Consider the following 26,808-nt stretch of genomic DNA (forward strand, 5'->3'; position numbering starts at 1 on the left):
TCACCACTTCTTGAGCACAATCTTGTCCCATCTTGTACCAGTTTGAGCAGCAATTAATTTCTTTAAATCTCCTATAGTATCTTCACTGCTAAGTAACTTGTTAAAGAAAAAGAACACAATATTTGAAGTGCACCGTGAAATTACAAGACATTTCTTCAGTAAAGATATTTGCTTATGTCTCTGGATAATCATTCTTAACCAGTTCTACACTGCCATTGAAAATGTGGTTAAATAGGGGAATTAAGGCACTAGCAGAAGTAAGAGCATGCAAACCTTCACCGACAGATCATCATATTTTAGCATAAAGGGGGAAAATATAAGCTAAGAATTATACATGCTTATATCAAGGACGATTGCTGTCAAATGTGGAACAGGAAAGTTCAGATGCTGGGGACTTTGACAAAGTTTGAAACTATAGTCAAAACACAAGAAGGGGAAGGCAAGCCACTGAATAAGAAGCAAGCAAACAAGAGTTATGGTAAAGCCAATAAATGGTAACAATGGGCGGGCTGTAAACTCACTGCAAGTTCACACTAGGTCTATGCAACCACACAGCTTGCACTGGCTGGTAGGGGAAGACGTAAAAATGTGAATGTCAAATGTTTTCCAATTCAAAGCTAATAGTTTTTCAGTTCAGGGTAAGACATTGATTTTTCATTCCTGTTTCTTGGACTTAAGTGCACTAGAGAATGCAATCACACCCACCTCAAGCCTATCTATACCCTACAAAGGTTCAATATGGGGGATTAATCAAACTCAAGGCCAAGCGTGTGAATCATCTCCAGTTTCAATTTCTACGAAGGCCCGGTCAACATTCTTTTCCAACAAAATAGTTTTAATTTTTTTAATTATTTACATAGTTGATGCCATAAACTGAATTGTTACATAGGCTTGGAAAATGTGTTTTACATCTCAACACAATGTGGCGGTTTATCATGATTGTTCTAAGCACTTCCCGTGATATATTAGTTCAAAATGTTTAACCTTTATTGGATTTCAACTACATGGTGAAACTACAGGCTCAATTAGATCTGAGAGGTAGTTGCCCACTTGATTTACATTTATAGACCAGTCTACAGTGTCAGCTCTTGCTTCATGTCAGCTCATGGCTGGGACAAGGAAGGGTAATTCTCAATTTGACTATCTGTGGATGATGCAGCTCTCATGGGGAGCAAAGGAAGAAGTGCAAGCGTTAAGCAGTCTAACGTTTACCACCCATCACAGATCAATGTATCAAGTCAAAAGTGATTATACAGAAACTAAGCTGAAGATCATTCACTGATCACAAATTGAAAGGTCTTGTTTACACCTTCAACCCACTGCATTCAATTTCTGAACACACCAATGCAGAGCCAAGCAAATAAGAATTGCGCTCTGCTGTTAGATTGCCACTGTAGGCGTGCCATAGTATAAGGAAATACGGCAAATCATGCAACGACGACTGAAAACCTAGGTAAAATCTAAACGATTTCTCAAATTTCAATATTCTTTCCCGTAAAGTGTTTTCAGAACATGATTAATAGCCAGGGCACAAGTCGGGAGTCCACCCACTATTTTCACAGGTTGAACGCTGTCCACCCTGCCAACAATTTGGACCCCACTGAATAATGTGCTGAACTCGTCCCGGTGTAATTTCAAAACACCGGGACACTTTCAGCAGCGCCTGCACGTGGTCTGCTTTCCATCTGCAACAAGCAACAACGTGCAGGCAGGGACTTCTTATTTTAGACTCCTGCAGGGCCCATAAAGGCCGAATTTGAGGGGTCACCTGGCCTCCTTTTGTTCAAGTCACACCTGATGCAAATGTAGCAGAGGGGAAACAAAGGCTCACACCTTGTTAGCACTTTACACATACTTAAGAGAGGCAGCTTTTCACTTTGTTCAGTCCCAGTGAGGAGATATGCATGCACTGTAAGAATGTCAGATGTGTTGGTCTTTACCAGTAATTACACAAAACAAATTGCATTTATATAGAGATTCCTACCCCGGAGGAGGCGCTGAAATAATTTCAGTACACTATGTTTCTTGTATAGCCCTACTCATCCCAATGCAGCGTGTCAGAGCACTTTACATTAGACGTGCATATTACATATACAATAAATATATACATTTGTAAATTAATGTACAGGATGTGTTACATAAAACTGGGGGACTACAAGGTGTAGAAGTAACATTTCACCTTCCATAGCTCACTGTGCTATTATCCTCACAATGCGCTCAAATGTACACATGATGGACCTGGTAAATATATATGTGAGGGCTTTAGATCGGATGCCACTTCTTGTGATGCCACTTCCTGTAAAGTCGTGGCTTGTGATCACACTTTATATGATGTCAATTCCTGTGGTGCCATTAGTGATGTGCGCCATGATGTCATGTGCCGTGTTGTTGCGTGATGTGAGGTCACTAGCATACTGCCTAACTAGATTAGTCCCCCCACTTCTTTTTTAGGTCTCGCCTGAGCCAGCCCATGAACTGCTCTAGCGAGACATTTGGTAGCTGCTTTAAAAGTGCTACCTTGCCGGCCACCAGCTTGCTATTACGCGCACAAGCGCGCGCAACGTGCACAGCACTTTTTCCCCATCGCGCGCGCACCACTCGCGGTTTTTTAAATTTCATTTTTGCGCGCGCGCACACAACTCCCGGTGGCGGCCAATGCTTGCACTTTTTCCCACATGCTGAGCACACTTAGTTTCATTTTGGGTTCACCAAGCCCTCCTAGTTTGCCCATTTTACAATGTACTAGCCTTAACTAACTCAGTACCACCTCTGATTTTGCCCTTACAATCAATTACGTATTATAAATAGGGCTCCCGGTTTTATGGTATTTATTTTTTAACATTTGCGTCTGTTTTTATCCATATTTATTTTGCGGTTATTTTATTTGTATTTATCTACATTGTATTTTGTCGTAAGCAAAAACAATACGCTGTAGTTAGTATTGATTCACATTTATTTAAAAAGGAAATGCGTGCTTGGGGGTTGTAGGTTCAGATACATTTATGTAGATGGGTTTCTGCTTTTAAGAGGGGAAATAATTGTTTTTAGACTGGACAAAAACAGTCTTTACCATTGGTATGCAAGGCTCTTTTTGAACCTTTGGACTGATAAATCACATTTGCGAAAAATAGGTAAGTGGCCTCTCTGCAGTAAATCCAGTGCTGTGCAGAGCTTCATGTGGAAGTCTCGCTGCTCCTGCTATCACCTGTCACAGTCTTAAAGAGGACCTTAGCAACACATCCAAATTAAGAAAATATCACAGATCGCAATCTGATACCTTGGCAGCTATGCGCGCATTAACGTAAACAAACCTCTAGCCACAAAGAACCGGCATTGGCATAGCCAATAGGTCTCGCCTTTGGGACCTTATAAGTGTTTAGTTATCCAGCACATTATCCTTGGTGCAACAACATCAAGTGTTGCATGGCTGAACACTTATAAGGTCCCAAAGGCGAGACCTATTGGCTATGCCAATGCTTGTTGTTCTAGGACTTGTGCCCTGTTAATAGCTCTAACTAGCTACCACATCATAAACTAGGACTGAGTGGGTCGTAGACAAAATAATGAAATCACTAATTCAGGATACAAGCGTGGACAGTGCTGCCATCGTAACCTATCAATTTAGCGTAAAACAGGAGACAAATATATAGGACTGGGGATTATCTATGATTCAAGGTTGGACTTTATATCTACAGGCAGTTGTAATTATAGAGCTGGTTTTTAGAGCCTGTTCACTTATCTACTGAATCTTAACACCCACTTTATTTCCAATCTCCTTCAACGTTTCAGGAGAAATTCGAACTGTCTGATACCCAAATGATGTCATGCCAATCAAGGTGTAGTAAATGTACGTTCTCACAGCTGCCACTGGACAATTGCAGGTGTGAAAGGAAACAAAGTAAGAATTAGCAATTGAAGGAACACTATGCTTGCTGTTGTAATTTGATGTTTGGTGATGCTATTTTCCATTGAATTATACTCTGACCGTGAGGTGTTAATCCTCGTTTTCTTTTGGTTAAAAGTGTCAGAAGCTATATTCGGTAAACTTTAAAAACAACATAAATGAACTTCTCATGCCTGATCAATAGTTAGTATAAATATATATATATATATATATATATATATATATATATATATATATATATATACCTTCAAAGTCCTTTCTCATACGACGGGGTCGCGTCAGTATAAACGAAAAGGCAGCCAGGGCTCAATCAACATCAGCGGGTTTATTCTCTTTTATAAGCAGCAAAAAAGAAAAACGCCAGGCAAGTCTGTGGAATTGTGTCTACTACATTATACGTCCACTGAGGCAGATTTGTAATAAGGTGGTTATTATAAAAATATACATGTGCTTAAGTACATGAATTGAATTCACCCATTAGACAATGATATGGTCATACTGTGAATTACATACAGTATGAATTTATAAGATGTAATGAATTATGCCAGTTAAAAGTCTGAATGTCAGGTTTTGAAAACAACTAGGCAAGAAAAAACAAGCATTGGCATAGCCAATAGGTCTCGCCTTTGGGACCTTTTAAGTGTTTAGCCATGCAACAGTTGCATAACTAAATACTTACAAAGTCCCAAAAGCGAGACCTACTGCCTATGCAAAGCGGCCGTGCAAGTGAAAGTGATCGCAACCGCAATCACATCAAACATCAAAGCGGCAGTGAAAGTGAAAGTAATCACGGTAAAGCGCGGCGCGCGCGCCCGCGCAGAGTGCACTGTAGCTCTAGGCTGGCCTGGTAGCACTTTTTGGAGCCCTCTCAATAAGTCTCCGCCAGACCAGCGCATGTGCTGGGTCAGGCGAGACCTAAAAACGTAAGGATGTTTAAAGATGGCAGCCATGTAAATGTTATGCACTAGTACTCCAGATTTTCCTACTTTTACGGTGGTGGGTAGATCACATGTATTTATGGTGCAACACGGTAAACGCTAATGACCCGTGACCAAGAGTGAGTCGGGCGTTTTTCTTTTTTGCGGCTTATAAAAGAGAATAAACACGCTGATGTTAATTGAGCCCTGGCTGCCTTTTTAGGTCTCGCTGAGCCAGCGCGCATGCGCTGTCGGAGTGACATTTAGTATACGGGTTTTCAAAGTGCTACCCACATGATTTCAGGCCTGAAGTTTCAGAGCACGATGGCATGCACGTGCACAGCTGCTGCTCGCACTCCATCCTCCCCCTCCCTTTTCTTCAGCTTTAATCAGGCTCCTCTGCTGCTGGCATTCCCCCCTCCTTTCTCCCCTTTCGGCCGCTTCGATGTTCTCAGTGAGCCGCGCTGCCATTGCTTGTAATCTCCTTGGTTTTACAGAAGAGCACTTTTGTTTTCCCGACAGAGAATGTGCGTTATTTTCGCCAGGTACTAGGCACGTTCTGTGTATTGCTGTTTTACCCAAGCTAAACTCGTGCTTTGTTATTTTTCTGCACTCACATTACTGTATTTATTTTTCTTGGGCAGAATGATGAGCGTTATTTTTCGACAGTCAATGTACCACCTGTGAGTGCTTTTACACTCATCGAAGCGTAACCGTGGTGCGAGTTTATCTTTCTCGTTCTGTCTCTCTCTCTGTGTATTCATACATGTAGTCCATTTTGCGGTTTTTTTGTACCGCAGACCGGATAAATGAGTCTTATATTATTTTACTGCGATCACAGCGTTGCCTGTATGTTAATCATTATGTGGAGAGTGCCCGGGTATTGCTGTTCGATCGCACGCAGTGGAAACATCTGGTTGACCTTTTTTTTGATGGTTTTTAACATAACGCACCAGTCAACTGCAACAACGTTTCTATAGTTCTAAGGAAGCCTATCATGTAAGCAACCTGGAAGCCAGCCTTGCTGTATGGGCCACGAGACATAACTACTCATTTATTGCTTTGAGCACAGACACTAAATCCCACTCAGTTCTTGCATCACGACTACCACAAAAAAGTGAAGCCTTTTAATCAGCCATCACCACAGAAACTGAGCGCTACTACCCTCAAATAATCACGGAAACCGAGCAATTTACCCTTCTGTGCCACAAAAACAGAGGCATACTACTCACCCACCCAACCACACATATGTAAATGGAACACCCACTCCCCACCACCAGAGACAACGCATACCACTACATATACCATGCCCCCACTGTGAATGCCATCACGCCGCCACAGAAACCGCCATCTATTTACCCACATTGCCAAAGAAAGAGTCCACCCTCTGTCACCACCACAACTATCACAGTTATTGTACACCACATGAAAAAGCGCTTTAACGCCTAGTCAGGGGTAGTAAGCGCTATATATAAATGCAATTACAATACAATAAATGCTTCTCTCCGCCATTACTAAAAAAAACACCACTGCAAACCTACGAGAAAGGGAACGCCTCACTTCCACCTCCCAATAGAAACACAGCACCACTACCCACCTACTTCCACCTTGAACAGAGCCCCACAACATACCGACCAGCACCACTGACAGATGCCTACATCCACTTCACTGCAGAAACACATTCACCATCAACCTCACCACCGAAGAAAATATGAATTCACTACCATCCACCACAAAGCACCCCCATCACCAACAATCATGAACCAAAACCCTCGCAACCCACCGACTAAAACCATGAAACAGAGCCTACACAGCCAGCCCCGCAGAAAGTTTGCCGAATACCACAAAAACAAAACGGCAACAATACTACAGATGCACCCTTACAACCCTACCCTAACACAAGCACACACACACCTTCTCTTTCAGCAACTATCTGGGGTGCGTGACATCTATGGCAAATTACCTAACAAGCGAGCGCTGCTCTGTGTGTGAGATATTCGTGAAGGGCCGTTTGTATCTATTTTATCAGAATACAGATTTACTGCTCGGCTTCTTATTATGATTCATGGTTCACACAAACACTGTTTTTGTATCATTCTACATCACAAAGAAGGGGGTTTGAGCAGAAACCTTGTTCCATACAGACAACAAACAGAAAAACGTTGTTTTCATCAGGCACAGGCTGCGCCCTGACAGGCAGAGGGTTTGATCCCTGCTCACACACTCTTTGTTTCTATCACAGCCACGAGTGGATTATTACTTGACCTCAAAGCCGCGACTTGAGGGTTTCAGTCGCTTTTGTGTTCAGTCAGACCTCGATGCCTGGCCTTAGGTATGTGTTGAGAGGAGGCTTGAATTGCAGGCTGGTGTTTACAGGTCATGAGTGTATTTTTTAAGTGTCGGCGTTTGTAGAGCTCCAGCAGCATTGTGTTCCAGAATCTGATGCATGTGTGTACACTTTTATGAATGCTGACCAGAATGGCATTGAAATAATCTAAGTTAAACCTACAATGACTGGCAAAGTGCCCTTGGTAGCTGAAACAAGAATTTACCTTAACCTGACACCCACCAACATCCATCCAAATCAAACCCCATGGTCTTTTTTTATCTGATGAGGTAATACCAGTAGGGCATCTTTTTTAATTTTGTAAAAAATGTGTCCTTAAATAGGTGTGAAGCCCCTTAGAACCGTTTGGATGGATTGCGGTGTACTCTGCAAGCAGAGCAATTGGTGTTCTTTCTGGACGTCGTTGACCCAATGGAGTACCCCAGACCATCACATTGGCAGGCTTACATCTGCGAGCCCCCAAACTAGCTGGATGTACAGTAAGCTGCCATCACTCACTCTGCTTGTTTGTTGCTGCTCAAACAGGCAACAGGCTCACTGCTAATGTGAACAGGCGCACTGCTAATGCGAACAGGCGCAGCACGTTCAGCAAACAAATCGAAATAATTTTGGAGCAGAAAGTCCCATGAATATTTCTCAAAATGGGGCACATTTATTAACAAAACGATCAATAAAGCACGTAGACCAACCATCGCTACACTAACTACAGGGAAGGATTACGGGGGAGGTGGTTCGATAACGCAATGACGGGTTCTGTTGAGCTGATAGTTATTGGAGGGACCTGCGTAGAATTCACCAGACCCAAAGATAGCTACATTGGTATGTAATATATATTAAATATTTTCTGGTACGTTGTTTTATCAACGATGTTTTTTTTCCTCTCCCTAAAACAGGAAGGTGTTTATTTGTACATTTATCTGTATCCGCCTTTAGGCATTGAGGTTGCCTCATTTTGGTAGTAAAAAATTACAAATAGAATAACAAATTTGTGTGTGGTGGCCTTAGCTACCTCTTCTTCCTCTTTTAAGAGTGTATATTGTTTTCAGGAGTTGTTTTGCAGCGGTCATTGATCTCATAAACTGCTTCACGGGGAAGGTATTGAATTCGGGCATTCCATGAAGTGTGTTGCAGACAATCATCCACAGATGGGCCAGGGTTCACAAATTATGAGTTTTTAAAACTACAACAGCATCTTAGAATGAATAATGATATTACAACGATGTTGAATGGTCATGACAAGAATGAACGACGAGGATATAGAATTAGTCGGTTGTAGCCTCCAGGGTCCGTGAGATGGCATCTTTGCGCCCCAAAACATAGTTAAGCATTATGCATTTTTATGTTGCAACGGAAAAAAGCTCTATGCTTCTTATTGGTTGGAAATAGTTATTGACAAAATTAACGGCTGTAGGGTTTAGTGGTTAATTACCGTCACCCAAATCTCAAGACTCAATTATTGAGCGGTAAGTCACAATAACCCCACAGTGACGTTTTAATGAGACACCGTTTAGTTCGGTTTAGTATAAAGTACCTTTTTTATCACATAATCCTTTTATTGACTTCAGATTGGCTACTGTGGAGTGTGTTATTTAGCTGTCTATAGTGTAAGAAAATATTAACATGTAATTCAACGGTTATGCTGTTTTGGTAAAAGTGTTATCTTTAATTGTCCTAGTTTTTAAGAACACTTTCTGTTTTTTGAGGGAGGGAGGGTAGGTCCCCTTTGGATACTCCACGTAGGAGAGTGGGTCCCCTTTGGAGACTTCACGTAACAACGCCATCAGACTGCACAGAACGTTTTGCTAACGCTTTATGGGTTGGGGACTACCCGACCCACAGGATGTACACGGGTTATTAAATCGCCCCGTGCCTAAAAAAAACTAAAATGAACATATCCTTCTATAATGTAAGATGTGCTCAGGTAAAGCGCTCCGATGCCTCCCAGCAATATTCACGCTACATTACACAGCAAAACAAATAAACATTGGCATAGCCTATAGGTCTCACTTTTGGGACCTTAGAAGTGTGTAGCCATGCAACAGTTGATGTTGCACCAAGGATATTGTGCTGCATAACTAAATACTTATAAGGTCCCAAAGGCGAGACCTATTGGCTATGCCAATGCTTGTTGTTTATACTGGCGTGACCCCCGTCCTATCTGAAAGGACGTTGAAGGTATTGGTGAGGGTCCAGCCACCCCGATAGGGCCGCTGTTTGTAAGTGGCGAGAGAATCTGCATATGTGAGAAGGAATATATATATGTATATATTTTTTTTGTGTGGTTCTACCTCAATCAAGCAGCCTGTGTATGTAAGCATCTGGATACAAAAATAAAAAAATCACCCAACAAAATCTTTGGAATTTCAGCTGCCCAACTCAGTAATAACAACTGAATTCCTCCAAAAGGAAATGCAGAGTCTATGCGGACTAACATTCTTTCAACACTCCTAGAGGTAGGGAAGGGGTTCTGACCCCAATTTAAAAAAGTCACCCTGAAAGTGAGAACAACCAATTATCTGGCATGAGATCTTAAAGGCTTTTTCACTCTTCCCAGGTAGGCCATTCTAAAGCACACAATGTTTACTTTCTCAAAGGATACTTGCACTTCACTCTGACTTTCTTCCCCAAACGGTCGTTACACACAACCTCGATCATTTCTGCAACCTGCAGGAAAAAAATAAACATAAAAACTAGTTATTGCCAGGTAAGATATCACTTTTAAATTACTTTAGCAGTTTTGATATATACCATATGAGAGCTCTGTGCCATCTTTGAATGCCTAGGTAATTCACTCATTACCTCCTACTTATTTCGAAGATTGATTTCTGGTTGTGTATTGGATTTGTAGCATGTGCAGAAATTTTAAAATGTATTTATTTCTCGCAGTGAGGGAGTCCAAACGAGAGTCCCTGTAATGTGTAAATGCTGCACTAAAGAAACCATTAGGATGGGGTGTAGGGAAGTCAAGCAGGCAGATAAGGAGATACTTTTGTGATCTAGTCCAAATAGAGCCAATGCGTGGAAAAGAGAGCATTTTACTAACCAGGATATGGACATAATTTCTCTTTTTTTTTTGTGAAACGGAGGGTTGACAACAGGAAATAAAATAAAATGTGTATTATCGGGTAAAAGTAAAGACTGATTAAACACCGCCCACAAGAGCTCAAGGTATGATAAGCATGATATAACTAAAATGGGAGATCTGCTCATGGAACGCAAGTGGGCTACCCTTTATAGCACAGACATGGTGTGTAAGGGAATTCTCAACAGCTGGATTTTATGAACTTTTTGCCCAAAGAGCAACATCCTGAGGGACACGAGAGAGGTGGGCTAGCCAATAATATTTGTTATCTGCTTTCCATTAGAAGTATAAGTTCTTCAAACCAGATGCTCTTCAGTTCTACCTCTCCTAATAACAAACTGGACCGGGCACTCAAAGGGAAAATGTCTGTGCTAAGTATAAATGTTAATATTAACCCATTGCATAAAACAAAGAAGGGTTTGGTATTTGAATGGCAGAAGCCCACCCTCTACTTGGAAATGGAGTACCATGAGGATAGTCACTTGAGATTACAATCTAAATCTTATGTTCACAATATTTGAGGAGAATACAGTAGGAGGACTATACATAAAACATCACCCTTCCCCCAACTGACATTCACAAAGCAAGGATTATTTAGGCAAACCAGTAAACCACTACAGTCTACCAGCTATACACTAGGTCAAATGTCAATGTCTCCCATTCATTTCTCTCTCTGCAGAAGTCTAGTGTAAGATTATTAAATGATTGATCTTTTTTTATTCAAATATATTGCCAAATACAAAATAATTAAAAGATGTGAAAGTGATCACTTTACCCAAGAGTTCACAGTCGACACTTTAAATCACCCAGTTGGCTTGAAGAACTGTGCACCAGGAGAATATGTGGTTGATAGAATTAAATGGACGAGAAACAGAGATGCTGTCTCTGCTTTATGTTAGGGAAGTATGACCTGACCAAACTAATTAGTCATAATAAGAAACCGTAACAAAGTTTCTGGAAAAGTTACAAACCAGGAAGAACACAAATGGACTTTCACTACATTAATCTAATATTGAACTTAGTTGGGTGTCCCAGCCTCTTTGGTCAAAAAAGGAGAAGGATAGATAACTTGGAATCTTAAAGAGATTACCATTTAATCTAGATCAGATATTTATGGTGAGAGAAGAAAAGCTTTTACAAAAGCAATTGGATCCTCCAAAACACAAACAAATAAAACAAATATAGCAGACAATTTCAATTTGGGCTAACAAAAACTGGAAACAGCTCTGCTCCTCCGTCAACAAGCTGCAAAAAGGCAAGTCTATTTACTAGGCAGTTAGGTCTCTAAGGAAACTTGGATTGAGCACATCATTGAATTATAACGGGGTAACCTCTCCCCATGAGGAACTGAGGTGAAAGGAGATGCGGCCCAAAGGCTTTCAACCTACTTCTTTAAGGGTAGCAATGTTGCTCACACCATTCAAAACACATTATCAGATAGAGCCCCAAGCCCAATTAGCATCCGTACCAATCTTTTTAAGCAGATGTCTAATTCTGATCAGATTTTTTGTACCCACTATTCAATAACTGCACTCAACTTCAAGATGTATGAGATTCTTGGGTCAATCCTAAACCCAATCTGAAAGAAAGCTCAAACTACAACATTGTCTAATTACAGACTAACAGCACTACTAGAAGTAGAAGTCAAATTCTTCACAACAATTCTGCTAACAGAGCTAGAAGAATGGGCTTCCTCGCAGGGTTTGTGCAATTTAATCAGAAAGGTTTTCAGTCTGCCTTGGGAACTCATGACCATATTTTTGCTTTAACTATCATAGCACAAATCATTAATTGATTCTAAGACCAATACCTACACTTGTCTTGTCGATCTTAAGTTGGCTTTCAACAAGGTAAACTGGAATCATTTATGGCTTCACAAGACCGTATTAATCCCTACAATACACCGATAATATTGACCTACTGAGCAAAACAGCGGTAGTTCTGCAAAGACTTATTACTACATTTGTGCTTTTCGACTCAAACCATTACATGATAATTAATTTGGATAAAACTAAAGTGATAGTAATAGGGTACAAAAAAACTGATTCCTGGAAAATAAATCCTTACAGCATCGAATGAGGTTGCCACATATAAGTACTTGAGAATAGGCTTTGATTAGCACGCCAGCTTCTGGAAATCGCTTTTCTACCTAAAATCAAAGGTTACCTCATTGGGTTTTGCTTTTAAACACCCTACCAAAGACATAACATACTCTAATTGGAACCAATGCGGAGTGTAGTCAAGTGTATATTTTTAACATCTTTAACCCCTTCGCTGCGGCGGGAATTCCGCCGCAGCGCTGGGGGGGGTTTGGGGGCAGCGCGGTGGCGCTGTGCTCATGACGGAGCCACTCCGTCATGAGCCACGGTTGAGCTGTGCTCATGACGGAGTGGTTCCGTCATGACTCCGCCCACTGCGCTAATCGCCCGCACAGGCGGGGAATCAGCGCAGCATGGGAGGAGCGGCGGCCAACGGCCGCAGCATGACGGAACCACTCCGTCATGAACACACGGCACCCGTGGCTCATGACGGAGTGGCTCCGTCATGAGCGCTGAAGGGGTTAAGTCATGAGGTTGAAGCAACTCTCAGAAACCGAACCTTGATTATCGCCTTATTAAACAAAGACTTTCACACCAAGTGCCATTTCTTGAAACTTGCTATGTCCTAAAAACTTCCTGCCTAATCCTTAAAACAATGGTTTGGAAAGAAATCGATGGAAAAAGAGAAGTCAATGACAACCACTGAGACAAGTTTCTACATCCTCATTTATCTCATTCAACATCCCTGAACAATTAAATATAAGATACCCGATTAATTCTTTCAAATAATTGTAAATATTCTCTTAGCCATGCCTCATATGCTGAAGATAAAAAAAAGTGTTAAGCAATCACTTGCATGTAAGAGATGTTATAAACTCATGTTTTTATAGGCGAAGGCAACCTGATTTTCAAGAAAATTTCCGTCTTCACCTTAACATGAAATAAATTAAATATTGATCTGGCTTGCAACCCACTACTGATTTTATTCCATATTGGTCTGAAATCTGCTCCTCTCCGAACAGTCATTTGTGTGGTTATAATAAAGACTATTTTGACCTATTCCCTTAGCAGTCCATAAAAATTGGATCTGTGATAGTTTGAACTTTCAGTGAATTGCAACAGGCCGGCAAGCATTGATTTTATGTTTTAAAGGTGACAATCCACAACAGACCACTTAAATCATTGAATATATGAACGCTCCTCAGAAACTATTGATCACAACTAAAGAACACAATTATAAAAGCACCATCCTTTATGTCTGCAGACCTGCTTTTATTTGAACTATGTTAAGTTAATTGCACACACATTGTGACAGGAGCAAAGATGTATTGAGTATTGGCTCAATGGAATATTTTTAATATGATATTTAGTCACTTGTTTGATCATTTTTGTATTTAACTGACTATGCAAATCAACTACCCATTCAGGACAAAAATAAGACACGGCTGGCAGGTGTGAAGGAATATGGATGTCAAGTTTTAAATGCAGTCATGAAAAAGATGAAGGTACACTTTAAGCAAATAAGTTTAATAGGCAGTCAATACACAGGATGGGAGAACATAGTAGAAATGCACAGTGAAATCTGAATGGAGGAGGAAAAGTGGAAGAGCTATTAAAAAAAAAAGCGAGAAGTAGAAATTATAATAAAATTTAAGTGGGGGTCAGGGATGTGGAATTCCTGTAGCCCGACGCCCGGGACATATTGTTTGGGGTCAATGGCAACACGTTTCCATGTGTATTTTGTCCTTGGGACAAGTAGGCCCAACCCCCTACATCACAAACCCTTTGATTGCCAGTTTGCAGTACCACATTATGGATCAGGGAAAGGCTTAGCCTGCAGTTAAGGTAATATTTGTGTCCATGTGTTAATGCTGTTCAAACTTGTATTCATGGTTCATTAATGCAAAACCTTTATTATTATGGTGAGTAATCTAAGTACATGTTGTAAGTTCAGACTGTACTAATGACAGTGGGTCCAGTATTAAAAATGTGTACACACGTTTTCAATATTTAGCAATATGAGGCTATGCATACTGCTCCCAGAATGCTCTCTGATTAGATGCAAATATATGCAGAAGCTTGAAAGCAAGATTGATTATTCTTTGCTTTCAAAATAAAATGTTCACAAAAAAAATGCAAAAACATTTTGCTATACTGTAACATTTTAGGTTGCATTTTCCTGCAGCATCATTTATTCAAATGTATTGCTGTGTGCTAGTGTTTCCCAAAAATATTCATAATGGAAAATCTGTGTAAACCAGTTTTAATAAGATTATGGGAAACAAATTAAACAGGCATTGGTAAAGCCAATAGGTCTGAAATTGTTGGTCAGCCTTTTGGTTTTGTCAATGCGTGACTAGTTTTGGCATGTTTTTTGTAAAACCTTATCGGTGTGAGAGCTACCGGGCCTTCATTATAACAAACATTGGCAAAAGCAAAAATAGTTTTGGTCTCAAAACGCACACATTACAACAGTAGCTCCTGGCACTGAACAAAACGACTATGTGTTGATTATGCTCCTTGTGAAAGAACAGAATGTGTCACTCACAGTGAAGCTAGCCGACAGAGAGAGAGAGAGACAGAATTTTTATATACACAAAATGTCATGGTTAACGCCAGACCTAATCAGGGCACAGTTATTAAATAAAGTCTCAAAGTGCACTCACATCCTTGCATTAAGTGCAGATATATGACTTTCATGAATTCACAAGACTTTACAGAAGTAGGCCAAGAAATAGTACTCCTAGAAAATATTTGTGAACTCTATTTTCGCATGAGCTAATATGCAGGTGTAGATGTGCTCATGCGAAAATCTGAGTGTTTGCAAGTTCACTTTCCCTCCAACCATTTTCTCCCCAACCCTGAAAGAAGTTTCATGTCTGCCATTGTCAGGAGTAAATTTCCAACCTCTCTCAGTATGGGAAAAGATTAGAGAAGAGTTGGTAAAAACCCTTAAAATATGCAAATTAGTAGGTTTGCACAGACTCAAAAGGGCATTCCAACCCTGGAACTGATGCTTACCTTCAGCGCTAGTATGTAGATCTGCTGAAACGTGGCAACATAAGGGAGCTGCAATATGTTCCTTAGTTTCCTGAACATAAGGGAATTGCAAGTATTCAAACCCTACTATGGAAGGAGCCCTGGCATAACCAGAGAGGCTATTCCGGAGCTCTTGTATAATGAGATTGCTGCCATAATTTGTCACCGCATTACATGGCACTAAAGGGACAAGTGTATTTTGTTACAGGACAAGTAGATTTATGAAGCAAACTGCCCCATGAACAAGTAGATATTTTATAAAATTCCAAACCCCCGGGGGGTGCTGTCGGGTAGAATCTGAATGTGGAAACACAGGAACTAGACAGAGGACAGGAGAGGAATGAGAAAAAAAGCTAGCTATAACCCCTTGCTCACTCATGAAGAAATCCATTAAGTGATGAAACGTCATGGCATAAAATGGCATATGTAGTGGTTTCAAGATGCCGAGCCTCTGATTTTCTAGAGTTTGCAAAGTTATGTTCCAATTGACTGGGCTATATTTTTACCAATTTTTAGAAGTTAAATATTTAGGCTTTAATTTGTATACCGTCCTATGTTCATTTTCATTAACTGCTTTTCTCCAAAAACTGCAACTCTTCATGGGGTAAAGGCCAAGCGTGGCTAAGTCAAACAATCAAATTTTAATTCAAGATGCAGTTATAGGCTTGGAAACCAAAATACATTATGACAAAGTAATAATACAGAACCTCACTGTCCAGTCAAGGAAAAAGCCATGGTCACTGTAACAATGCAGCAATGGAGGACTAACTTGGCGGCAGCAAATTATGTAGAAAGAAGAGCTCCAGACATCAAACACTTCAAACACTCCCTGCACCCATCCGGACCTGGATGCCCAGCACCTAAATGAAGCTTAACCCAACAAAGACAGAATTTCTATTACTTGGCAAGAACAAGCAAGGAATAGTACAAATCTGGCTCAAAGACATGAATGAATGTTTCAAACCCGAACTTTCACTTAGAATCACCCTGAACCAACCTCACCCTCAACATTGCCAAAATACCAAATAGAAGCGTGCGGGTACCAGCTCTCTCTTAATAGAGAAAGAGCAACATGTTCTAGAAAACAACTTCAGCATTGGATGGTGGTAACACCCTGTTTTGTGGCTTCCCACTCAACACTCGCACCTCTATGGCCAACCTACTGCTGCAGCTCGCTTCATCCTAGCTGGACGAACTATCCACCCCCATCCATATCAAACTCCTTTTGCACCACTTGCCTCCCGGAACCATTTACAAAGCCACCACGACCAGCACCCTTGCTTATCTAGCGGACAATCTCACCTCTCAGGCGACTTTTTGCAGTCAGGCTACCATCAGACAGGAGGCTGTGAAAAAGCAAAATAAGTCAGCAGGCCTTTTTCAATCTATGCATCCACTTGTTCCAATTGATCAAGTCACATATAGATTTGAGGTCTATAAAAAGTCACATATGATGGCATTATCTTGGTGCTACATATTTGTGCAATCATATAAATGTGGGTGGCCTGGTCAGTACTACTCAATCCTTTCCTAAAACCAGCCTGCACATCAGTTAGCACAGCACCAATATCTACCCAACTCTGCAGCCGCATAAGTAACACTTTTCCATAAATGTTGCCTGCCCCCATCTAGTAAGGAAATGGAATTACAAAAGCTGATTGCCAGAATGGATGAGGCTTTTCTATAGTAAATGCTGGCTTAAAAACCCTTTGTATATAAATTTTATGTATACCACATCCAGCCCTTGGGAATGTTCAGCTTCAAGCTGTTGATATTTGTTTTTTATCTTATGAGGTGAAATTACTAGAGACCCATTGAATTTTGACTTCACTGTTTCAAGCCTTTCCTCTTTCTGACCAAGGGCGGGCTTAAAAAAATACATATATGTTTGTATATATGAAATATACAGTGAAATGAAGAACAAATCAGAAGGTTTTGCAACTTCGGGTTGAGATGAAACCCTATAAACATTCCCAGCGCTTGTGCAGTAAATTGCAATAACAAAAATAGCACAGAATTCTCTATACCAGGGGTCTCCAACAGGTAGTTTGGGACCTAATGGCAGCTCGCTAGTACCCTGGAAGTAGCTCCCAGAAGTGCCCAGCAGAGTACTTAATTCAGAGGGTCTACTCTAGCCATATTAAAGTCACTTTGCAAGTAAAAAAAAACTGGATATTCTCTGAAAGCATTAACCCTAAATGGAAAGTGTATATCTGATAGAAAACCATGCATTTTAAGAAACTGATGTGCTGAAGTTTGGAAACGAACTAATTGAAAATCCAAAACTTCTATTTGGAATGATAGTTTATACCAAGTTGCGTAGCTTTTAATATTTAATTTGTGCCAGTGGGCACTTACTTATGAGGCTGTTATGTTATTAGTCTTAACAGAGGGAGGCATTTTATTACAATAAAGCTTTTCGTAACACTACAAATCTGTCTAATACTGGTTTGAACAACGCAGTTGTCCCTCCCACAGGAGGGGCTGGACAGGGGGAGGCTACTTTCATGTTCTTTGTCCAGTTTTGCACAAGAGCGGGGGCCAAGGGCTCCCTGAACTGGTCAAATTGGAGTATGCAAGAAGGGCACTCACACAGACTGCAATAGCAAGCCTGTAATCACAGTTTAATTGAACTCCCATAGGTGGCACAATACATGCTGCAGCCCATGAGGCCCCCCTGGTGTAACAATGTCCTGGGTACCTTTGTACCATATACTAGGGACTTACAAGGGTACACCAGTAGCCAATTGCGGTGGTAACAAAGTACTTACCATGGTAAATTTAGGAGAGAAAGCACAGTTGCTGGGGTTCCTGATTAGCATAATCCCAGCCACCTAGGTCAGAAACACAGTGACACCAGGCAAAAAGTAGGGTACCCATGCTAGAAGGCATGATATATATATATATATATATACATACACACACACACACATATATATATATATATATATAAACATACACATTTGACATTTGTGATATTGTATTAGTCAATGTTCTTGATATATCATTTTGGCACCACTCAATATTGCAACATGCATCTTGCTGGCCACATACTTGCAATTCTGCATGGTGTGGCCACTGTTGTGATTGTCTCGGATGCAGTCACTGCTGTGATTGTCTCGGATGCAGTCACTGCTGTAAAAATTGTCAAGGCTTTGGTAGGTTGGAACTATTTTAATTGTTTAGAAGTAGATCTTGTCATATACAATGCATATGCGATTTGGAAGTTATCATTTTTAGGTCTCGCCTTGGCAGCGCATGTGCTGTCGTAGCGAGACCTAAAGTAATCTGTATGTTGGCTGAAATGTAGTGCAATTTATCATCCTGCTTGCCATTGGTTTAATTCTGGCATTGCTGTTGTAATCTCGCTTTCTGTTGATACCATACCTAACTTCCGTGTAGTCCGGAAGCATCAGCGCCTAACTACAGTTTTCATCCGCAGCAACGCTCTAAGGGCGCACGGCGAACTTTCTTTTTAAGGCACCATAGGGCTTGCAAGGCGGTCGCGCTCTTCAGCAGCGCCCACCTTACAAGCCACATTATGCGCGCGCACTCCAGCAGCGCCAGCGTCGAGTTGAATTTGCTGCCCTTTTCTTTGGCTTCCCCCGCCCCCTACTTAGTGCGAGGAGAATCTCACCCCACAGCTTGTTCTTTTTATTTAACAAACTATCACTACGTACTGCTGATGGACAGCCGCAGCGCCCCCGCCTTCCCTCTACGGAGGCTGGCACCGTGCGGTGACGTCGCAGTGATTGGCAGTTCTGCCCGTTCTGGCTCTGAGGAGGGAGCAGGACCGGTCCTTCACCAAAGCTCGAGGAGGCAGCAGCTGAGTCGTTATGTGGGGCTACCTTCCTTGGGCTCTGCCTCCTTCTCTCCAGCCGGCTCTCCATCAGTCTCTCCTTCGGTCCAATCTTTGTGGCTGTAGGTGAATGTTTTGTGTGCTGAGCGCAAAGTGTTACAAAGATCCATGAGCCTACTAACGCTGTCCCGTTTCACGACTTGAATAATCGATCCCCGGACACCATGATCAGTTCCAAGTTGATGTATGCTGCCTGCACTCGAAAGTACTTGCGCATGCGCGCTCTCCTTTCTTCCTTTCGGCGCTCATCCCTCAGGGGTCATTGCAGTAGCTGTCATACACCCATTGTGTGATGGCAGACTTCTTCCGGATTGCAGTGAGACTGGGGGTGTTTGTGCACCGGAGTTGCACTTCCCGTTTCTGCTGATTGTATTATTTGTATTATTTAAAATGCTAGATGGTGTCTCGCTGGGTTGTGTGTTTTAACCGCGTCATTTTCTCGGAGTTACATTGTCCATTTCGTCACATTTAAAATGGTGCTTTTCAAACCCCCTTTACAGCATTGCTAATTATTTTAAACAGAAGACTATTTTGGGGGGTAAAATAGACCACAATTACCCAAATTTAGTTAAAATGACACCTAAAGTGCCACATCTCTGGTCATGATTTATTGTGATTTAGGATTCTTGTTTTCTAAAGGTGCCTCACCATAAGAGCACAATTTCGCCAAAGCGGACAACTGTCTCTGCCAGGCACAGCAGTAGCACTTTTAGCAAGTAACGGCTATTTATTTATTTTATTGTTGGTGGTTTTTTTTTGTTTTTTTAGCTACTAGTGCTCAAGCACCCCGGCCTTGAATACTGTGATAATGTAGAAAGCAAAACTGCTACCAACGGCAGGCACTTCGAGGGCGACTAGATTTTTTTTTTAAAACAAAAATAGAGACTTTCCACAAACCTAGAAATAGGACTACCATTTGCATTCATGGCCGGACAAGGAAAGGATTGATTAACAGTGCAATAAACACAGAAAATACAGGCAATGAGGGATAAGGGGTCATCATATGCTCACAGCATCATCTGTGCTAATTAGTTTTCTGTTAAGGGCGGCTAACCAATTAAGTATCGTAACACATGTAAACTTGCCTCCTGTGTTTAGTCGCCTGAAAACGAACGTGTTAAATGTAGTGAAATCTGCCAGGACACATGGTGAAACAAGCATTTGCAATGCAATAGGTCTCGTATTTACGAGAGTTTAAGCTATTAGCATTGTAAAATGAGAATGCCTTTTATTTATGTTTTAAAAACAAAAATAAAAACGCAATTTTTATTTGCAATGTCAACAGCTCAAAAGCAAGTAAATGTGAGACCTATTGCATTGCAAATGCTTGGTTTTTTTTTTGGTTTTTTTTTTTTTAACTATAGTATTTATAGTTGTCAGACAACGGAACAAATGTACCAGACAGAATGTGACAACTATCAAATATACTATATTTGTCTCTCCTTTGTCCTACTTTTTCTGCAGTCCTTGTTACAAAGAGAGCCATCCCATTTGGTCTGAACTCAGGCCACAGAGCATATATTTTCATTAAATGGAAAGGCTAAAAAAAAAAACTAACTATTTATTAAAAACATTTACGTTTAAGTATCAACGGTCTGTTTTCCAAAGAATATGTCCATGGTTTCTAAAGACAAGTGCAATGTCCAGCTAACACATCCATGGGAGGGCACTGACACAGTTAAGATTGTGATCAGCTACAGTTCCAAAGTCAATACATATAAGATCATTTAAACAGCTGTTAATTATCTCAATTATTAGATGGTGGGGGGGGTGGAGAAATGGTATGTAGCATTATTGTCCAATTTAGCCTATAAAGCAGGATATTGCTGGAAGAGTAAAAAATAGAAAGATACTTCAAATGTTTGCTTCACTGGGATATCAACTCTCAGCTAACAGGAATCTCACCTAAGGTCTACAGTGAAAGCACAAAATCTTGCGTTACTGTCAGGCTGAAAATAGTGGATACTGACTCCTAACAAAGTCTGAGGTGGTACCAAAAGGGTGGATACAAGGCAGGTTAAACACACTCACAGCTCTGAAACATTAGGGTATGTCTGTGATTCTCTTCCAAAACAAATGGTATTACTTTAGTTCAGTTCAGCCAGAATATTATGTCCATTTGGTTCTTAGGCACTCCCTCTTGAGACAACATCTATGCAAGCTTCAGCCTGCTGGATTCTGCATGTCGTTCTGAGGGGGCCAGCTCCTCTCCAAATCATGCAGCACATGTCCTCTTCTTCCAGGGATGGTCCAAATAGCTGTATTCAAGATAAATTTGTATACTTGCTGCCAGCCTTGCCAGAACACAGTTACTGGCAATGTTCTTCACAAGGGTAGACACTCCTCTGTGTTGGTGGAGTACAGTGTTAGGTTCTGGTTGTAGAGTTCCACGTGGAATTTTCGTGTGGAGGTTCGAGAAGCCAGGGAGCTGGCACTTTGTATGTCCTGCTGCCTAAATAAAGAAGTAACTCACCTTACGGACTCATCACTTCTTTTCACTGGCGACGAGGGTGGGATGGCGTTTCAGGATGACGTTTTGGTTTATGGTTCGGATCAAAAACAACATGATGAGACGTTGTCTAAAGTACTCAATACTCTAAAAGAAAAAGGTGTTACCTTAAGTGTGAGCAAATGTAAAATGGACGTAGCTTCTGTGGATTATTTGGGGTATAGGTTAGCTGAAAAAGGGATCGAACCAAAAGATAGCCTAATCAAAGCCATAGAAAATTTCAGTATTCCAATTGACAAAGATCAATTGAGATCTTTCATGGGATCCATCGAGTTTTATGCTAGGTTTGTACCTAATTGCTCATCCAAAACTTTTCACATGAGGAATCTTCTTAAGAAAAGTGTCATTTTCAAATGGTGTGAGGAATGCAACAAGGAATTTCAGATGATTAAACAGGAGGTTGCTCAAGCTATTCCTCTGAAACCTTTTGACATTAATGATAGGACCATATTAATGACAGATGCCAGTCAGAAAGGTCTTGGCGCTGTATTAATGCAGCGCAGGGATGAAAGGGAGGATGTTGTAGCCTTCGCTTCAAGAAGTCTTAAGGGTGCAGAAGGAACATACTCGGTAATAGAGCGCAAAGCTTTAGCTTGTTGGTGGGGAATTGTTCACTTTAAGCACTATTTATGGGGCTCTAAATTTACTGTGAGGGTTGATCACAAACCCTTAGTACAACTCTTCACTACTAAAGGAGGGGAGAGGGCAACACCCCGTATTGCGAAATGGCAATATAGACTGTTGGAACATAATTTTGATGTGGAGTACGTTCCAGGAAAAAGGGACATAGTGGAGGATTGCCTGTCTAGGTTGCCAAATAGTGAGAACATAAAAGAAATAGAAGAGGTGGAGGAAGGAGATGTATTTTGTTTTGCCATTTTTAATCCATGTAGGGCAATTTCAGAAGAAGAATGGAGAGAGGCTTATGCCGGTGATGTGGACATCAAGGAGGTAATGAACACGATTCACACAGGATGGAATAATGGATTATCTCTTGGTGATTCTATTGGTAAATTCAAACATGTTTTTGATGAGCTGTCAATCATTAATGGTTTGTTATTTCGTTCCACTTCTCTGGTAGTTCCGACAGCTATGAGGAATAAGGTTCTTACTCTGGCTCATGAAGGACATATAGGGATACATGCTATGAAGAGAAGGATTAGGGAGCAATTCTGGTGGCCAGGTCTTGACAAACATGTTGAACATTTTGTCAGGGATTGTATGCAGTGTGCTGTCAGCGACAAAACTCAAATTACTGTCCCCAGTCCGGTTCAGGCTGTAGAAGTTCCTTCAAAACCGTGGTCCAAATTGGCCATTGATCTCATAGGTCCCTTAAAGTTGTCGGATCATGGTGTGTCAGAGTATGGTATCGTGGTCATGGATTATTACAGCCGTTGGCCAGAATTAAAGTTAGTGAAGGTTCCCACATCTTCTTGTATTATAGAATTCTTAGAGTTTCTTTTTGCAAGAGACAGTGTTCCTGATGAAATTGTTTCTGACAATGGCGGCCAGTTCACCTCTTCGGAGTTTGGGGAGTTTTTAAAATTCAAAGACATAAAACATACCAAGTCTTCTCTTTATCACCCTAGGAGTAATGGCCTGGTGGAAAGGTTTAATAGGGTGATTAAGGACAACATTCAACTCTCTAAGGCTAGCGGGCTTGATTGTAAAAAAGAACTTAAGAACCTGTTATGGGCTGTACGCACCACTCCAAACTCGGATACAGGAGTTTCTCCTTTTGTTTTACTCAGGGGTCGGATTCCCTCTTCTAAAATGTTGAGAGGATGGATGGGGGTGTTTAGCGTGCCTATAACAAAATTACAAGAGGTTGATAAGAAAAGACATGATGCTCAAAAGAAGTACATTCAGTCTAGCACTAGACAGCTAAATGTTAAAGTGGGAGATTGGGTGCGTGTTAAATGTTCCAGAATTTTACCCAAAGGTTCATCTAAGTTTTCTCAGCCTCAACTTGTGGTGAGAACGAATAAAAGTGCAGTACAATTGGAAGATGGAAGGTGGTGGAATAAGGGCAAGATTTCTGTTTCTAACCACTGCAACTCATCTTGTATCAATTGGCCTGTTACTGACTCTAGCCAAACTAGTACATGTCTAGATTCCCATCTTCGTGAGCGTTCGTCCAGGTCAACAAAATTGCCTTGCAAATTTCGTGATTATGAAATGTATTAATGAACAATGTGACATGTTAGAGTTTGGTTTGTTATTCTGTTTTAGGGAAACAGATGTATGTAATTTGTTTTAAACTGTATAGGGGAAAGATGTGTTAGGTTCTGGTTGTAGAGTTCCACGTGGAACCTTCGTGTGGAGGTTCGAGTGGAGTTCGAGAAGCCAGGGAGAGAGACGGTTGAGAGGGAGAGAGACGGTTGAGAAGGAGAGAGAAGGAGGGAGCTGGCACTTTGTATGTCCGTGTGTCCTGCTGCCTAAATAAAGAAGTAACTCACCTTACGGACTCATCACTTCTTTCCATACAGCACCACCAGAATAATACAAAGACATGGTTTGTAAATGGAAATTGTTATCCGGGTGATTGGCCTCATCAGTCCGCCAATACCCAATCAAAGGCTGAGCCTTGAACAAAATTTAAAATACAGCAACTTAAGAAGGGAACATTTTCCTCGGCTTGCTCCATTAAGAAAAGGTGGGGCCAACCTCACCTTATCATGGGAAGGTATATTCAAAGTTAAACAGAGACTTTTTCATTGAAGACTGATTTCCTAGACAGATCTAAACGCAGGGCTAAAGGTGGACAGGCCAAACAATTCATGCCTGGGCAACGTATTACTGAGCTGATCTGCAGCCACAACTGCCAAGAGAAAAACGTATTTCAGCAAGTTATTTTACCTCAATATGGCTGTGGCCTTGTAGGACTGTACAAGGGAGAGTATAGTGAGCGGAAAGTTATTTCAAAACATTTAGTGCAAGTAATAGGAAGCAAGGAGGAACTATATAGGATGGTTATGTCATGTCCACAATGCAGTATGAAAGTTAAACCTCCCATCTTGTGCTACATTTGCAGCGTTATCCAGTAAGTCATCATCAACATCCTATATGACCACAAAGTGAAGCACACACACCACCACCTGTCACCAACCACTACATACAGATAGGAAAAGGTGAGGTACTACTGTTCTGGGAACTTAGATAAATTTACAAGGAGAGTTTGGTATTTCTCACCCAGGTGAACAGGTAAAAACATTAATAACTCTCATCTTAATTTCAGATGCCACCACCAGTCTCACCACAACCTGTGGAGGAGGGAGTAGCCACCCCTGTTACGATAAGAGTTATGCCTAGATTTGTAGTAAGACATCTCCCAATATAAGTTTGAGACTACATCTTGGCCTAAACAAAATGAACTGTCTGAAAAGAATTGCGTTAATATGTGTACTTTTGACTGTAAGCTACAATTCAAAGTGTCGCTTTATTCTTCTGTGTTCAGTAGAACATTGTTATTTTTAGTGCTACATTCTGCTTTACATTATAGTTGCTGCTCAAACTCAGTTGACTGTTGGTGTGCCAGAATTTAGATTTATTTTGGTGGTGCTCCTATGACTTACTTAGATTGACGGAATATGTTCAAAAAGAGAGTTTCCAAGAGCACACAATTTAACCAAGTTAATGCCTTGTTCCCCAGCCCACTAGACCAAAGTTTTAATGGCAGTGATTCTGCTGGAAAGGTCAAGGGACTACCCACCCAAGTAAGGGTAATTGTTTTGGGGACCCTGCCCAGATTTATAATTAATATTTTTTCCAGCATATTTAGGTTCAGCGTTAAAGCCATTTTGAGCAATAAATCTAGTGGTGGTGTCTGTCCAGTCCGGTACCTGCACCGTCAACCTGCTTTTATATAGCACTCAATACCTGTATTCTGAAAATCCCCCCCCCCACCCCACCCCACCCACTATTTTCACTTAATTGGAATAATGCGGGAATAATGCAGGAGCAGAATGTGAAGCCTTCTCATTAAGTCCTGGGGCATGTGGTCGTTAATGGGCAGCTGCAGATACCATTGCTTACCATTAGTAAATCAGATTTTAATACTATTTATTTCCACTTGGATGATGGAGTTATTCATTTTGTCAAAGGAGAATATAAAATCCCTTCAGTAACCAAATAAAGATAATTTTTCACCCATTCTTCTCAAATTTACCACAAACCATTCATATCAATTATACCAAAAACCCATATGCCTATATGTGCAATGCTTCAAGACAACCACTGAATGATAATGAAATTCCACCTGTAGTTTATTGGGTTATTCATTTTGTAACTGTGTCTCTTGAACGGTGATAATAGCGAGTAAGGAGGTGGTAAAGAGGCTGTAACTCAAACACAGTATGACACAGTAATCATGCTTCATACGCTTAATATAAGGCCAAGTCGCATCTTTTAAAGGGGCCTGAATTATAAAAGGGGGTTATGAAATTCAACTACAAAAATTAGTTCCACAATGCATAATCCTCCCGGTTCTGATGTGTCTTGTATGCAAAGTGTTGCTACGTGCCTAAAGTGTCCTTCAAAGATATAATGGATAGTCGACCGCACTAACTGGAGAAATACCTTGATCTAAATGTAAAAAGGTCAAAATATTGACTAAATTAAACAAAATCATGAAATTCTACAATACGAGAGGACTGAAGACAGTGTACATTGCTGACAATTGGAGGCATGACAAACGACTTCAATGCCAGAGACCCAACAACAACCTATAAGGTAGTGAACGATAACAAACAGTACTGACTCAGACTTTCATCCTTCAAATGTCCATTACATATGCTCGTTTGCAGGATATGTATGATATATGCTACCTTCCAATAATCAATTCAGAGTTTTAAGGCGTTATAAACAAGGCCAAAACCAGCCTCAAGTTTTACTAAACATTACCGTAGATAGGTCTAAGGAATGCACATTACTAAAGTGCAACCCCTTCTCATTCACTTGAGCAACAAAATGCCCATACCTTTAATAGCCAATGACCTCTCCCCTAAGCCACCCTACCTTCAGTCCTCACTTGCACACGCATCCACGACAGTACAAGCATGCAAGAAGGCTGTGAGCAGATCAACAACGTTGGTAAAATATTTTAGCCGGAAA

General features: G+C 40.9%; 1 protein-coding gene across 2 annotated transcripts; it reads right to left on the reverse strand.

Moving 5' to 3' along the window:
• LOC146856196 (ubiquitin-like protein 5) lies at positions 1 to 26,808 on the reverse strand. Of its 2 annotated transcripts, XM_085654245.1 has the most exons (4): positions 26,713 to 26,808; positions 16,631 to 16,674; positions 9,768 to 9,832; positions 1 to 88 (listed from the first exon to the last, which is right to left on the reverse strand). In XM_085654245.1, exons 3-4 carry the CDS (start codon positions 9,821 to 9,823, stop codon positions 1 to 3), a joined length of 144 nt encoding a protein of 47 aa, XP_085510371.1. In that variant the 5' UTR covers positions 9,824 to 9,832; positions 16,631 to 16,674; positions 26,713 to 26,808. The 2 variants fall into 2 exon arrangements, with proteins under 2 accessions (XP_085510371.1, XP_085510372.1); XM_085654246.1 differs by lacking the exons at positions 16,631 to 16,674; positions 26,713 to 26,808 and adding an exon at positions 16,098 to 16,181.

The sequence above is a fragment of the Triturus cristatus genome, chromosome 4_1, assembly GCF_964204655.1.
Source record: "Triturus cristatus chromosome 4_1, aTriCri1.1, whole genome shotgun sequence".
Lineage (NCBI taxonomy): Eukaryota > Metazoa > Chordata > Amphibia > Caudata > Salamandridae > Triturus > Triturus cristatus.